The 12,222-nt window shown below is 40.3% G+C and overlaps 1 protein-coding gene across 1 annotated transcript in view; it reads right to left on the reverse strand.

The window, feature by feature from the left end:
- Window positions 1–695: 695 nt before the first annotated feature.
- The window catches only part of SPTLC2 (serine palmitoyltransferase long chain base subunit 2), a 63,021-nt gene continuing 51,494 nt past the window's right edge, over window positions 696–12,222 (reverse strand). The window contains exons 10-12 of the mRNA XM_035107965.3: window positions 4,613–4,748; window positions 3,783–3,912; window positions 696–1,315 (exon numbers count right to left, since the gene is read on the reverse strand). Coding sequence (XP_034963856.1) covers window positions 1,196–1,315; window positions 3,783–3,912; window positions 4,613–4,748 — 386 coding nt within the window. The 3' untranslated portion in view covers window positions 696–1,195. The remainder of the gene's footprint in view (window positions 1,316–3,782; window positions 3,913–4,612; window positions 4,749–12,222) is intronic.

Raw genomic sequence — 12,222 nt, forward strand, 5'->3', positions numbered from 1 at the left:
TCTTTGTGTATTTGGGAAATGCTCTTGATAACACAGATTGCTACAAAAGCAACTTCAAAAAATACATACATGTTGTAATGGGGTTTTGCCTTGTGCTGCCTACCTTCTGTGGCCACAGCAAACACCTAATTGGTATCAATATAGCAAGAGCAATTCAAGTATCACAGAAGGCCCTCTGAGGAGGCAGACCTTCAGCATTCAGGTTTTGAAGAGCTGCATCATTAGCTCTGCCAAAAGGTAGAGCAGGAATATGTGAAAGGAGGAAAAGGAAGGTGGTTTGGAATGCTACTCCCTCCCAATCTGGTTCTTCATCTGACCACACACACACACACACACACACACACACACACACACACCAGAGCTAAAGGCAGACACTCATTAATCCAACAAGCAACACTAGAATTCATCCTGGAAACTGGAATTGTGGTGACACCTTGGAGCTGAAGGAATTCTAAACAGGGAAAGGGAAATGTCCACAAAGTTCTATCCTGCTCTGAAATGTTATTTGCTACTTACTCTAATGAAGGAACACTTGGAACCCAGTCTGAAATATCATGATGGATAAAGGCCCTGGGAGGATTCCTGCTTTGTCCCTTAAAGAACTGACTAACAGTCCTTAAGAGGCAAGTCAATCACCATTGTAATAATAAAGACCAAAAAAAAAAAAGCACTATGTAAAGGGACAAGGAAAAGACTTTGGTTGATTATTTCATGTTAAATATATTCAAATTAGCTAGCTGTCAATGATTTCATCAGAAGCCTTAGCTGAATAAACTGGCTGGTCTTGCACTCTCAAGGAGGTTAGACTGTAGTCATGAAAACGAAAACATCGTGACAGAAGCACTGCAGCATCCTTAGCAATGCCCACCTTGCAGCGCGATGGGGAACACACTCACTGCCAACAGTGGCCGCCGCGATCTCATTGTGACAAACAAATAAGGAATCAGCATTTTAAAAATGTAAGCCAAACTCCTCCCTAGGGCAAGACCTTAAAGCAATAGGAAGAAAAGCTAGGTTTTGTTTTGCTTTTCACAACACACCAGTTCTAGTTGTTGTTGCCACTTCAGTTTTGTGAGTAAAAAGTCGTTCTGTTTATGCTAAGCAGTCCGTCAGTGTTTGGTTCAAGAATCTTGGTCTTTGAGCCACACAGAGTTCTGAGGAGTGTGCCTTGTCTATCAAAAGACAGGGAGAGAACTCAGTCTTCAGTCTCTTCGTATGTTGTCTCGTCAAAAGGACGGTCAAGGAGAGGTACCAGTCGATGCCGGGAGTATTTCAACTGCAAGAGGTCTCCAACTTCATTTATTTCCTTTAAAGCCTGGAAAAAAGAGGAACATCAGGTGCTTTTTTTTCTTTTAAAGGATTGCTACAATGCTACATGAAGAAAAGGTGGGGAAACACAATGGCTAGGCTAGGATCTAAAGAGATGTTTGTGCTCATGCAATGGGATTGTACTAGCATAATTGATTTCCTTTACCTTTCTGCTTTAATCCATGGCTAGGGAATCTGTAGCCCCCCATGAGATCCTAGATTTAAATTCCTATCAGCTAGCATGGCTAAGAGTCGGGGACCATAAGAGTGCAGTATTCCAGAAACATCTGGAGGGCCACAGATTCCCCATGCTTGCTTTAGACAGCCAATCTTATGCTCTAAACTGCTTTTGAAACCCGCTTAGTTTCAAAAGGAGATCTGCATGCAGCCCAGGGGAGGGTTTCAGGCTGAGAAAACTCAAAACTGGGCTGCTGGCCTAAATTTTCTTCTTGTTGATTTTTTTTACATTTCTCTCCAACTTTCTCTTTCCTCTCCCTGGTACTAAGGACAATTTCCTGGGTTCAGAATGTGCCTAGAGGCACCCTTGTTTTTTAATTCTAGCTATAGTATGCCTTTTGCACCTGGCTCTGGCTGGTAGACTTGGGGGTTCTAGTAAAAAACACAGAGTGGCTCTAACAAGCCTGAAGCTTGCCCAACCTGGTTTACACCTGCCACTAGTTCCAATGTGGACAGAACTTAAGTTTGCAAAAGCTCCTAAAGCTCTAGTAAGAAAAAACCAGTAGACACACAAAATTTCCTCCCTAGACAGCATACATACATTTATCTGAAGCACAAATCCTCACCCCTTCTCTTTCCGCAACTCTCTTTTATGAAGTCCATTCTTCTCCAGGGACATCATGTGGGGGGAAATAACAACTCTCCTGCCCCACCCACAATTCGGTAGCTCTTATCCCCACACAACCTATGTGGCCCCAATAACGGGCAACAGAAAGTGAATAAATGAGTGCCATATGCCAAGAAACCTCAAGGTGGTGACACAGTTTGAGAAAGCCGCCCCCCCCCCCGCAAACCCCAAACAGAGGCCACATAAGCTCTGAATTCAAGAGGGGCAGGGCGGGGGGGGGGGGAGGGTAGAAATTGCCAAACACTGTCTAATTGTGAGCATATTTTAAGCACAGCTTTAGCAAAAGGCAACATGTGGAAATAATTTGAGGTTGAATTTCTGTTGAAAGAGTCCGTTAACTGTTATTCTTGAACTCAGATTTAGGATTTTATTAATTTAAAACAAAGAGAAGCATGTGACTTGCAAAGACTACAAAGGAAATGGCATGGCTGAACTCTGACTTCAGGAAAGTGTAATATATTTTTCATCACTGAAAAGAAAGCACCAGCCCACAGGGATGCAGGTTACGAGGGGCTCTGCTCTGATCCAGGGCCAAAGTATTTTCAGGCAAGGAAGTTTTATTTACATTAGAGTTATACATTGTACCAGAGAACCATTGTTCATCATGTGGGTTGATTTAATAAGGAAGCATTACAAATATCAGGTTTAATATATATTTTTTAAGATACCTCCACACTCAACACAGAGTAGGTGGGGAGAGAAAAGGAAAAAAATGAGAAAAGATGTGCTCTTCAGCCAGTAAGAGGAAGGTATGTAGGTATGTGGACCAGCTCTGTAAGGTCTCTTTTTTAATAATAATAACAATAATAACAATAATAATAATAATAATAATAATAATAAAGTCATTCATTTACTCTACAAAAATAGTACACATTCAGCTCCACTTGCTTTCATGTTCTTCTCATAGCTAATTCTTTTAATCCTGCAAATATGCAGCACCAATTTTTTATTCCTGCACGTTTTTATCCCATGTATACATACAAAGGTGAGGTAAGGCACCACACATTCAGATCAATAACTGTTAAGTTAACAGATGGCAATATTTTTAGAAGTGTTTCTGAAGTAAAAGGGGGGGGGATTCTCAGCCGTTACTAAAAATTGTAGCAGCCTTTTGGGAATACATTAAAACACAGTGATGCTGTGCATATAGACTGGTGTGTAAACACAAAGCACAAGAAATTTTAAATGTATCATTTAATTGTATTTAGCTCAACATGCTTATAAGTAAATTACGCAGCCTCTTTCCAAATGCAGTGTCACAAAGTCACAAATGTTGTCTAGAATATCTTCATACAGCTCTTCTCCTGACAATCAACAGTTAAATAATACCATGGCTGATTCAGAACAGGGCCTCTAGCGTCACACCAAAGGACAGAATTTCCCCCCACTTAAGACTTACAAACCAAAGCACTCTTACTTAGGTTTTGCAGTGCCCCATTGCAATCATAAGAGAATGCAGTAACTTTAAAAACACCAGAATTAGGAGGACACTGGTCCAACCTAAGCACATGTCTCGTGATGTGCTGCTCCTGACCAGAAGATCTCTTTCATACTCAATTGCTAAGACTAGTTAAAAGATGACAGAGCAGGGACAAACTTGAATACTTACAATATCAAGTATCTCTTTGGTAAGCACTGCAGACAGACAAAATCTGGCTCTGGATTCAATGATCGGAGTGGCAGGAAAACCCACGACCACAACGGCTATGTGCCTTTTCAACATCTCTCGTCCAAATGCACTGTGAAGGAAGCAAGACAAGATTAATGAAGCAACAGCAACAGCAGCAATACAAGGCCTATGCTGCCTGGAGGCGGCGGCGGGGGGGGGGGGTTCGTGAAGAATGCCTGGGAGGCCACTGTTCTGACTGCTTGCCTTAGAAACACACAGCGACTGCATACAAAGGTCTCTTTTGTTCAGTCCGGAGGTGGTCTTTCTAGAAAGGTTTCACTGTATTAAGTTCGCACAAAGCTGAAAGATTCTATTTGGCAGAGGCTGGTCTTTTAGCAGGCTACTTCTAAACGGATTTGTAACTTAAACTTGAAAGTATCTTTGATAGAACACAGAAACTTCAGCTTTGGAGCTCACTCACCAAGAATTCCACCCCCCCTCCCTTGCCAACTGCTATCTGAGCAGATTCTGCTTGCGCTGTGCAGAAATATCCAGGAATGCTCTGTGATTCCATGCAGTGACCAAAAAAAAAAAAAAAGGCAAGTAGGATGTGGAACCGGGCAATAATCCAGCATCCCAAGAGTCTGGGAGTCTAACCTCCTACAGAAGTAGCTTCATATATCCCTGCTCCCATATGTCAAATGTCAATTCCCTAACCGTTTCTTCTGCTACTGCTGTAGAACCAACTATGTTGCAGGGAGTTGGACATACATCCAATTGTTACTACTTCTGCAACAGCTAAACGATCACTATCTCCCTATATAACCTACCCAATTTTTGCTGGCATATACAGCATCAAAGGTACAACAGGTGAGTCTTCATTTCCATAGATGATGAAGCCCATTTCCTTAAGCCGTCTTCGGAAATACTTGATGTTGTCAGCCAACTGTTGTATACGCTGCCTTCCTGAAAGGGAAAATCAAACAAATGAGGTTTTTGTAACTGATTCCAAAATCACATTTTGATGCCAACACAGGTGAAAATAGCTTGAGAAAGGTGGGAGCACATACTAAAAAGAAGAAGAATAAGAATTATGAAATGCTATCTCCTTCTGCCTTGGAAAGGGCTTCAATGTGGCCAAGATTATATTGACTGGAGAAACTAGCCCGTCTCAAGCATTATAAGTATAAGACATGAGTGGGAAGAGTGGAGAAATCCCTCTAATTCTCCATCAGCGGGGACTGAAGGGGTTCAAATACCAGCTTAGAATTTAGAATCACTATCAGTCTCAGTTTCCCATCTGCCAAGTGGTTAATGGATGGTGCAAGGTCTCAACTTCCAGGATATGGAAGGTTACAAATCAATCCCCACTTGGTTTACAGGATTCAGAAATGAAAATTTGAGATTTTTTAATCATTAACAGCTCCTGACTATGAGACACCAAGAATATCTGTATCATAATACTAGATGGATTTCCATGCCTATGAAAAAATGACTATGGCTTAAACATTGTTTTTGACATCTTTGGAGGACAAAGAGAAAGACTTGTGTTTAACTTCACTTCATTATCCCCAGGACTTGCTGTCCTTTAGGTTCTTGAAGTGCCTGACCCAGATAGAGAGAGAGAGATATCTGGAGAACCCCTACAGCACATTCACCACTGATCTGTCAAGACTAATCTTGCAGCTATTTATTCGAATTATAGCCAAATTTGTTAATATGTGAAATCACTAGTATGCAACATTAGTCAGAGAACATTTTCCCACAGAGAATTTCATTTGCACTTGTTGAATAAACTAACAGATAATGAATGCATGTTTCTTGGATAGGCTGGTATTTTAAATAATTTTGCAGCAACAGGATTTTCCTATAGGAAGCTGATGGTAAACCTTCATATCCAGTAAATAAGTGGCAGAGAATAAGTGGTGTGGTATGTCTGCCATACTTTTAAGATGGTAGTCTCTCTAATGGCAGCAAGGACCACCCATAGGGAGCACCAGGGTTCAATGGCAACAAATACATTTCCTCTGAACTCATCAAAGCCAAGCATAAGTTGAATTCTTATTCCACAAACAAGCAGGGGAAGCCTGCAGCATCAGTGTTTGTTTTATACCCCAGCTAGTCCTTTGATGAGAAACTGATTTCACTGGAGGCCATTAGGGTTTAAAAGCAAAGTAATCACCCACAGAGGATAACAAGATCTTCCTCCCTCTACACTTGCAACACAGCTTTTCAAACAGGCATCTGTTTTGTAACTATGCAACATCCCACCCTCCAATTTCTAAAGCTTGTGATTATACTACTAACATTGCATTCTTTTCCAGTGCTTATTCCTAACGTCATCTGCACAAAAGGAAACGGATATTAAAAGTTTGTGCATCTGCTCATATTTGTGCACTGCATAACAATTCAACAGACCTTTTCAGGAGGACAAGACTAGTTTCTATGAAGTTTCAAGTGTCTGTTCCTTTACATAACACATTCAATTCACAAGAAGCTTTATTGCTGGTAAAAAGTGAAATTTAGCTACGAAGTATGACATTTTGATGCCCAGGTACAAAGATAGGCTAGGTCACTAAAAGTAGATTAAAAACCTGTTTTTATATATAGTTTGCAGCCTGTTAAGTACACAGCACTGATTTTGAGCACCCAGCAGAAATACAAAGGTGACCGGAAGAGCTTGAAAACAACTGCTTGCTGTTTGGAGATGCTGAGGGGGTAGAGATTGCAAAAAGGAAGCCACGCATGCACTTATAACAAGATTAACAAGCTCTGAATGAAGCACTTAAACTACTCTTCACTCTCCTTCCATGATGACAGATTGTCCACGACACCATTATGCAGAAGTGGCACTTAGCTCTGAAGTTGCCGCTTTCCTGCCCAAGGCATCCAAAGCTAAGCACTATCCCTATCAAAAATCTCATCAAGCATCTCCCAGGGCTGCTTCTAATTAGTTCACACATCCCTAGTGTTCAGGATGTACACATGCAAGGGTGTGGGAGTCTACCTTAAGCTCATGAAGCTTAATCTTCTCTCACACTATGCAGTGCCTTTAATGTGAACTGCACCTTACAGGGACAAAACACCTGTGCAAGTGGGTCTCATTCATGTGATATATTATGCAAGCAAAGAGGCAGACTTAGCTAAAGAAGGCTACTCATATAAGCTCCAGTTCACATTAAAGGTTCTATGTGGGTTGGGGAAAGTGTACACCGGTATACTCATGCTGCCTCCAGTTTCTCTATGAACCAACAACATGGAATAACTGGAACCATGATAAAGCATAATCTGTGACGGTAGAACTGTAGCAGTGATAAGCAGGGTTTTAACACACACACACACACACACACACACACACACACACACACACACACATTATGATGCCTCACTCCTGAAAGTGCACAGCACAGAACTAACAAAAGAAATCAGGGCTGATGAGACCACTCCAACAAGCAGATGCCTGCAGGAAAAGAGACTGTCCACTAACTATCATATTAAGAATTATTTCCTGCAGCACTTCAGTGTTGAGTGAAGAAATGCGAGGAAAGTCATTATCATGCTTGTTCTGAAATACTACATGGTCCACTTCATTCATTTTAAGCAGTTCTCCTGAAACATTAGTTCTTGTGTATTTCTTTAGCTTTTTATAATTCTTATTTCCAAGGAAAATGCATTTTTGATTCAGGGTCCTCAATCTACCATGGTATTTCCCCCCAAACCAATCTGGATATGGAAGGTCACACACACCATTTTCTTTTATTCTTCTCTGAACACCTGTGGCAAATGGAAAGAATGTATTGGTTCAGTGAATTTTCTTGCTCAATTTATTAGTCTGTGTTTTCTCTTTCAATTTAATATTTTGCTACATAACAAAACAAGGGTTTGTAGCGCTCCAAAACCACACTGTTATTATTCAAGATTAGGTAAAACTATTGTGAATGGCAGTGCGTCAGTAGCAAAGATATTTTTTTCACAATCATAGCCACATTGTGTAGAGTAAATGCACTCTAAGCTGTGTTTGGTTGGATTTGGACCCAGTCTTTTACAACTTGCACTCAAACCATCTCTCATGGAGTGTCAGCTACAACTCTCCAGTAAACCACAAGAAAATAGCAAATTCTATAGTTTCACTGAGTGAGAAGTGGCCATCGCAAGTGTTGGCCATCAACTAAGGAGATTCAACACTCTGAAACTCACCTACAGGTGGTACCTAACATCAGGAAAACTAGTGCTAATATGCCCAGGAACCTCACCAAAATGCTGGAGAGGGTCACCTTAACAGGCACGTATTTCCACATGTGGTGGGAGTGTCCCAAAATCCAACAACCATACGGGAAATAAGTAAAATAACCAAGCAAACATTAGAAATGACCCCAGAATTGGCCTTACTAAACATTTTCCAAGACAATAATGCCCAAGTACACTTCAAAGAACTCATAAACCACTTACTCTCAGCAACCAGAAGCACCATAATCAGACACTGGAAAGACCTGTCAGGAGTAAGCATGGACTAATGGTACTAAATAGTATGGTAAACAGCCCTACTAGAAAAATTAACCAATAAGCTGAAACTAACACGGGGACAAATAGAAGAAGACTCCCCTTCATCACATACACAGCCCAACAAGACAATGACAAAAATCCACCAACAGCATACAAATCAATATGGCTAACCTGATCCAAAACACCCACCCACCCACCCCACTCACACACAAAACAAAGACCACCACAGCCAACCACAAATGAACAACCATATCCTAGGCCAACCCCAACATCTCTCACCACCAAAGGGACACAAGCGAACAGCAGAGAACCTACACAAGCTACGCTGACAATAAACCATACATATATTAAGAAACATCGTCACACAACCCCAACCCCCACCCACCCTCCCCCATCTACCCTTTTCTTCCCAATGTCTCAACAAATGAATGATTTGTAAAAATGTTATGAGAGACATTGCACATATCTTTGTAAACCAATAAAACCTTTAATAAAAAAACAAACAAAGTAGGAAAATTCAAATTGAGATTAAACAAATTAATAATTAATAGATGGCATATATATATATATATATATATATATATATATATATATATATATCACTTCTATTATCAGAAACAATATGCCTACAAATGCCAGTTGCTTCAGATTGTAAGTGGGAGAGTGGTCTTGAACACATGCCCTGTTGGTGGGATTCCCAGAGACATCTGGACTTTATGGTGAAAGGTAGGTAAGAAATCTTATTTAAAAGAATAAGAAGGCCAGTGAGCTTGAGCTTCCCACCACTGCTGTAACAGCATCTTATTCACTCTTAAGAGCCAACGAAGCTTCTGCTGGTGACAAGTACAATGAAGTTGACTTTCACCACATCTTCAATTTCCAGGCAATTGTAGCATTATATAAAAACACTCTAAAACAGCATCTGGTTGCAAATACCGGTAGTAGCAAGGGCCATGAAAATAAAGGGGGGGGTTCCATTATTCCGTTTCAAATTTAAAAACAACAACATTGAGACTAAGTCTAACAGACATTTTAGAACTTGCCATTAAATTCATAGGATTTATATTCATGGCAGTATTATGAAGTATTAATGCAAACATAAATCTGTCAAACATGATAAACCCTAAACAGTGAACAGCAAGTTTCCATTTAAGAAGCATTGCTGTGAATGTTCCAAGTACTATTCTACAAGTATGAAACCACCACTTGCAATATCCCCAGTTTCAAGGACCAGACGAGTTAAGAAGTATTTTCTCCATTTTATGGGAGTTTAACCATGTTGCCATTAAGTGGAATACATATCAATTTTGTGGCTTGAAACCAGCCAAAGGTCTGGTAATCCCGTGACAGTTCCTGCTCCTGGAAGTTAGACAAATTGCACCAATTCCCTCTCAATGACACACAACCCATTTGTGAGCAGGAGGCTCTGAACAATAGAATGACATGGGATCTCTAGATTCAACACGTTTTTAGTTTGTAGGTATGGTGGCGAATTAAAAAGAATCATTCCTTTAATGTATTAAAGACCCAAAATTAGTAAGAATTATCAGTGAGGAGCCAGATTCATGCCACATGATCAAGCAAACCAATTTTTACCTTGCATCAACTGGGCCAACTGCAGAACACTTATGTTTTCACTAGTCTAGAGATAGCACCTATTATGACAATTATTATACATATACTTTACTAAATCTAGTTAAGTTCCATTGCTAAAACCACTATGAGGTCATCTAGGTTAGGTGAACAATATTCAGTTTTGCCCATTTCCCATACAATTTCAACTTTGTGGGGTTTTTTTAATGTTTTTTTTTTAAAAAAAACCCTATGCACTCCACAGGAGTTCACCTGAAAGCTCAATTGTTCCCAAAGAAAATTAAGATGTAGTGGAAACAAGGTTGTTTAATAGCACAGCCTTTTCAATAGTGTGAACTTGAAATCCAGCGTTTAATTTTTATTATGTGTGCTGTCTGTCAGGGCCAGGGGGGCTCATAAAACACTAATTTCCTGAAAATTCAAGCTTCAGGCTTCTACTACATTTGCCATTTTTAAAGTGAGTGTGTGCTGTCTTCAGTTTTACAAGTAGCTGGGCCCACAGTTTAATCAGAAATTCACAATGGAATCTGGGACATTATGCAAGTACAGATCAAATAAATGTTAATATGGATTATTACAAGAGACGGCACATAAGACTAGGAGAAGAAATAAGAAAAACATTTATTCGCGGCATTTCCACTGTAATTCTGGCCACATTCAACCTAACAAGGCTTAGGTAACTCTGGCTGCATTTATATGCTTTCCTGGCTTTGATTTGAGAGAAACTGGGGGAAATTATTTAAATATTTGTTCAGGGTGGGTGTGGAGAAGATGGCCACAATTCTTAAGGTCCGCACCATAAAGCTGCTGGCAGTCAAATGACACTACTCTCTCTCTTCAGCTACCAGGAGAAATTGGCACATCTGCTTCTCTTGGGCCTAGTGCTGCACAAAAGACAATGGAATATAGCACTGCAGAAATCTAGCTGGAATGCAAGAGAACTGAAAGAACAATAGTGGACTAGTCCAGGTTTGTACTCAATTTAGAGCTAGGTAGCATTGAGTGGTTATTTATTTGGTACAATTTATATAATAAAAACCTCAAATAATTATCAAGAAAACATACGTAAAATCAGCAAAACTTTAAAAGACAAGTGTACATTGCATCTCTGAGGATAACTGCCTATGTCAATAGGCAGAGCGTTTCAAAGCACAGATGCTGCCACACTTAAAGATCCAACTCCTCTCAAATGGACTTGTAAATTATATGGCACATGTAGAATTCAAAGTTCTGCTGGTCAAAGTGGTAGAAGAGGCACACATGGGGCAAAGCGAACCTTCAAGTAAGCTGGGCCCAAGCTATTAAGGCTTTATAGACCAACATTAAAACTATGAACTTACTCCAGTAACAACTCACCAGCCATTGCAAATCTTTGAGCACAAGTGTAATATGGTGACAGAATCTCATGCCTATTTAAAGCTCATCAGTATTATAGGTGTGTGGTAACATCACTTTATCAAGAACTGTAATTAAAGTATCGTGGCACAAGTTATTGGATGTGAGAAAGACATACACATAACCTCATCAACAAGTATAAACCGGTTGCGTATACAAAAGATAAACAAGAAATCCTGGTGTAAGTGAATGTACTGGTCATTAGGAGTATAAGCTCACAATGTCCCACAGTTTGGTCCATCAGGCATGGGACAAGCTTCAGCTACAACAGCTAAAAGGCAGGGCGGGGATCCTGGCCCAGCACTAGATGAATTGGGAAAGGAGCACCAGGAAACCACTTGCCAGTAGTTTTGAATCTCTTGTGGTAAAAGAATGCCTACTCCAAGAATCAGATACTGCTCCCTGTATGACTAATACATCATGGATTCCTAAGGTTGGCTGAAAGAGCTGAGGAAGTGTTTTTGTATTTGGACTGCATTTACAACCAGATGAATAATGCTTTAGCCATGTTCTGAAAGCCAGAGGAATTGTAAGTTGGGTTTTGTGACCAAAACCCCCCTGCCCTGTAGAACTCTAATTCAGTTCTAACTTGGGCATCAGAAGACAAAACTCCTTTGATGCTGCTGCAAATAGATGTGAAACTTTACTCTTTTTTCAAAGAACAGAATACCGTACCCTACCCTCACCTATAGATATACACACAGATCATGTGCCCTCCAGATCTGTACTTACCAAATGGAGAGGCCATATAGCTTTACACTCTAAAACCAGAACAGTGTGTTGATGGCATCTCCAACTCTTTGGAGACTCATCTGATAGCTTCACATACCAGTACTTATTCAACAGGGAGACATTGACCCACACTAGAAATTGTGACAGCAGGGGCCCATTCTAAACCAAGGTTAGATACTTTTCAGTTTAGTTTGGCACCAAGTACTTGCACAGCTCC

The sequence above is a fragment of the Zootoca vivipara genome, chromosome 1 (assembly GCF_965207765.1).
Source record: "Zootoca vivipara chromosome 1, rZooViv2.hap1.1, whole genome shotgun sequence".
In the NCBI taxonomy this organism is placed as follows: domain Eukaryota; kingdom Metazoa; phylum Chordata; class Lepidosauria; order Squamata; family Lacertidae; genus Zootoca; species Zootoca vivipara.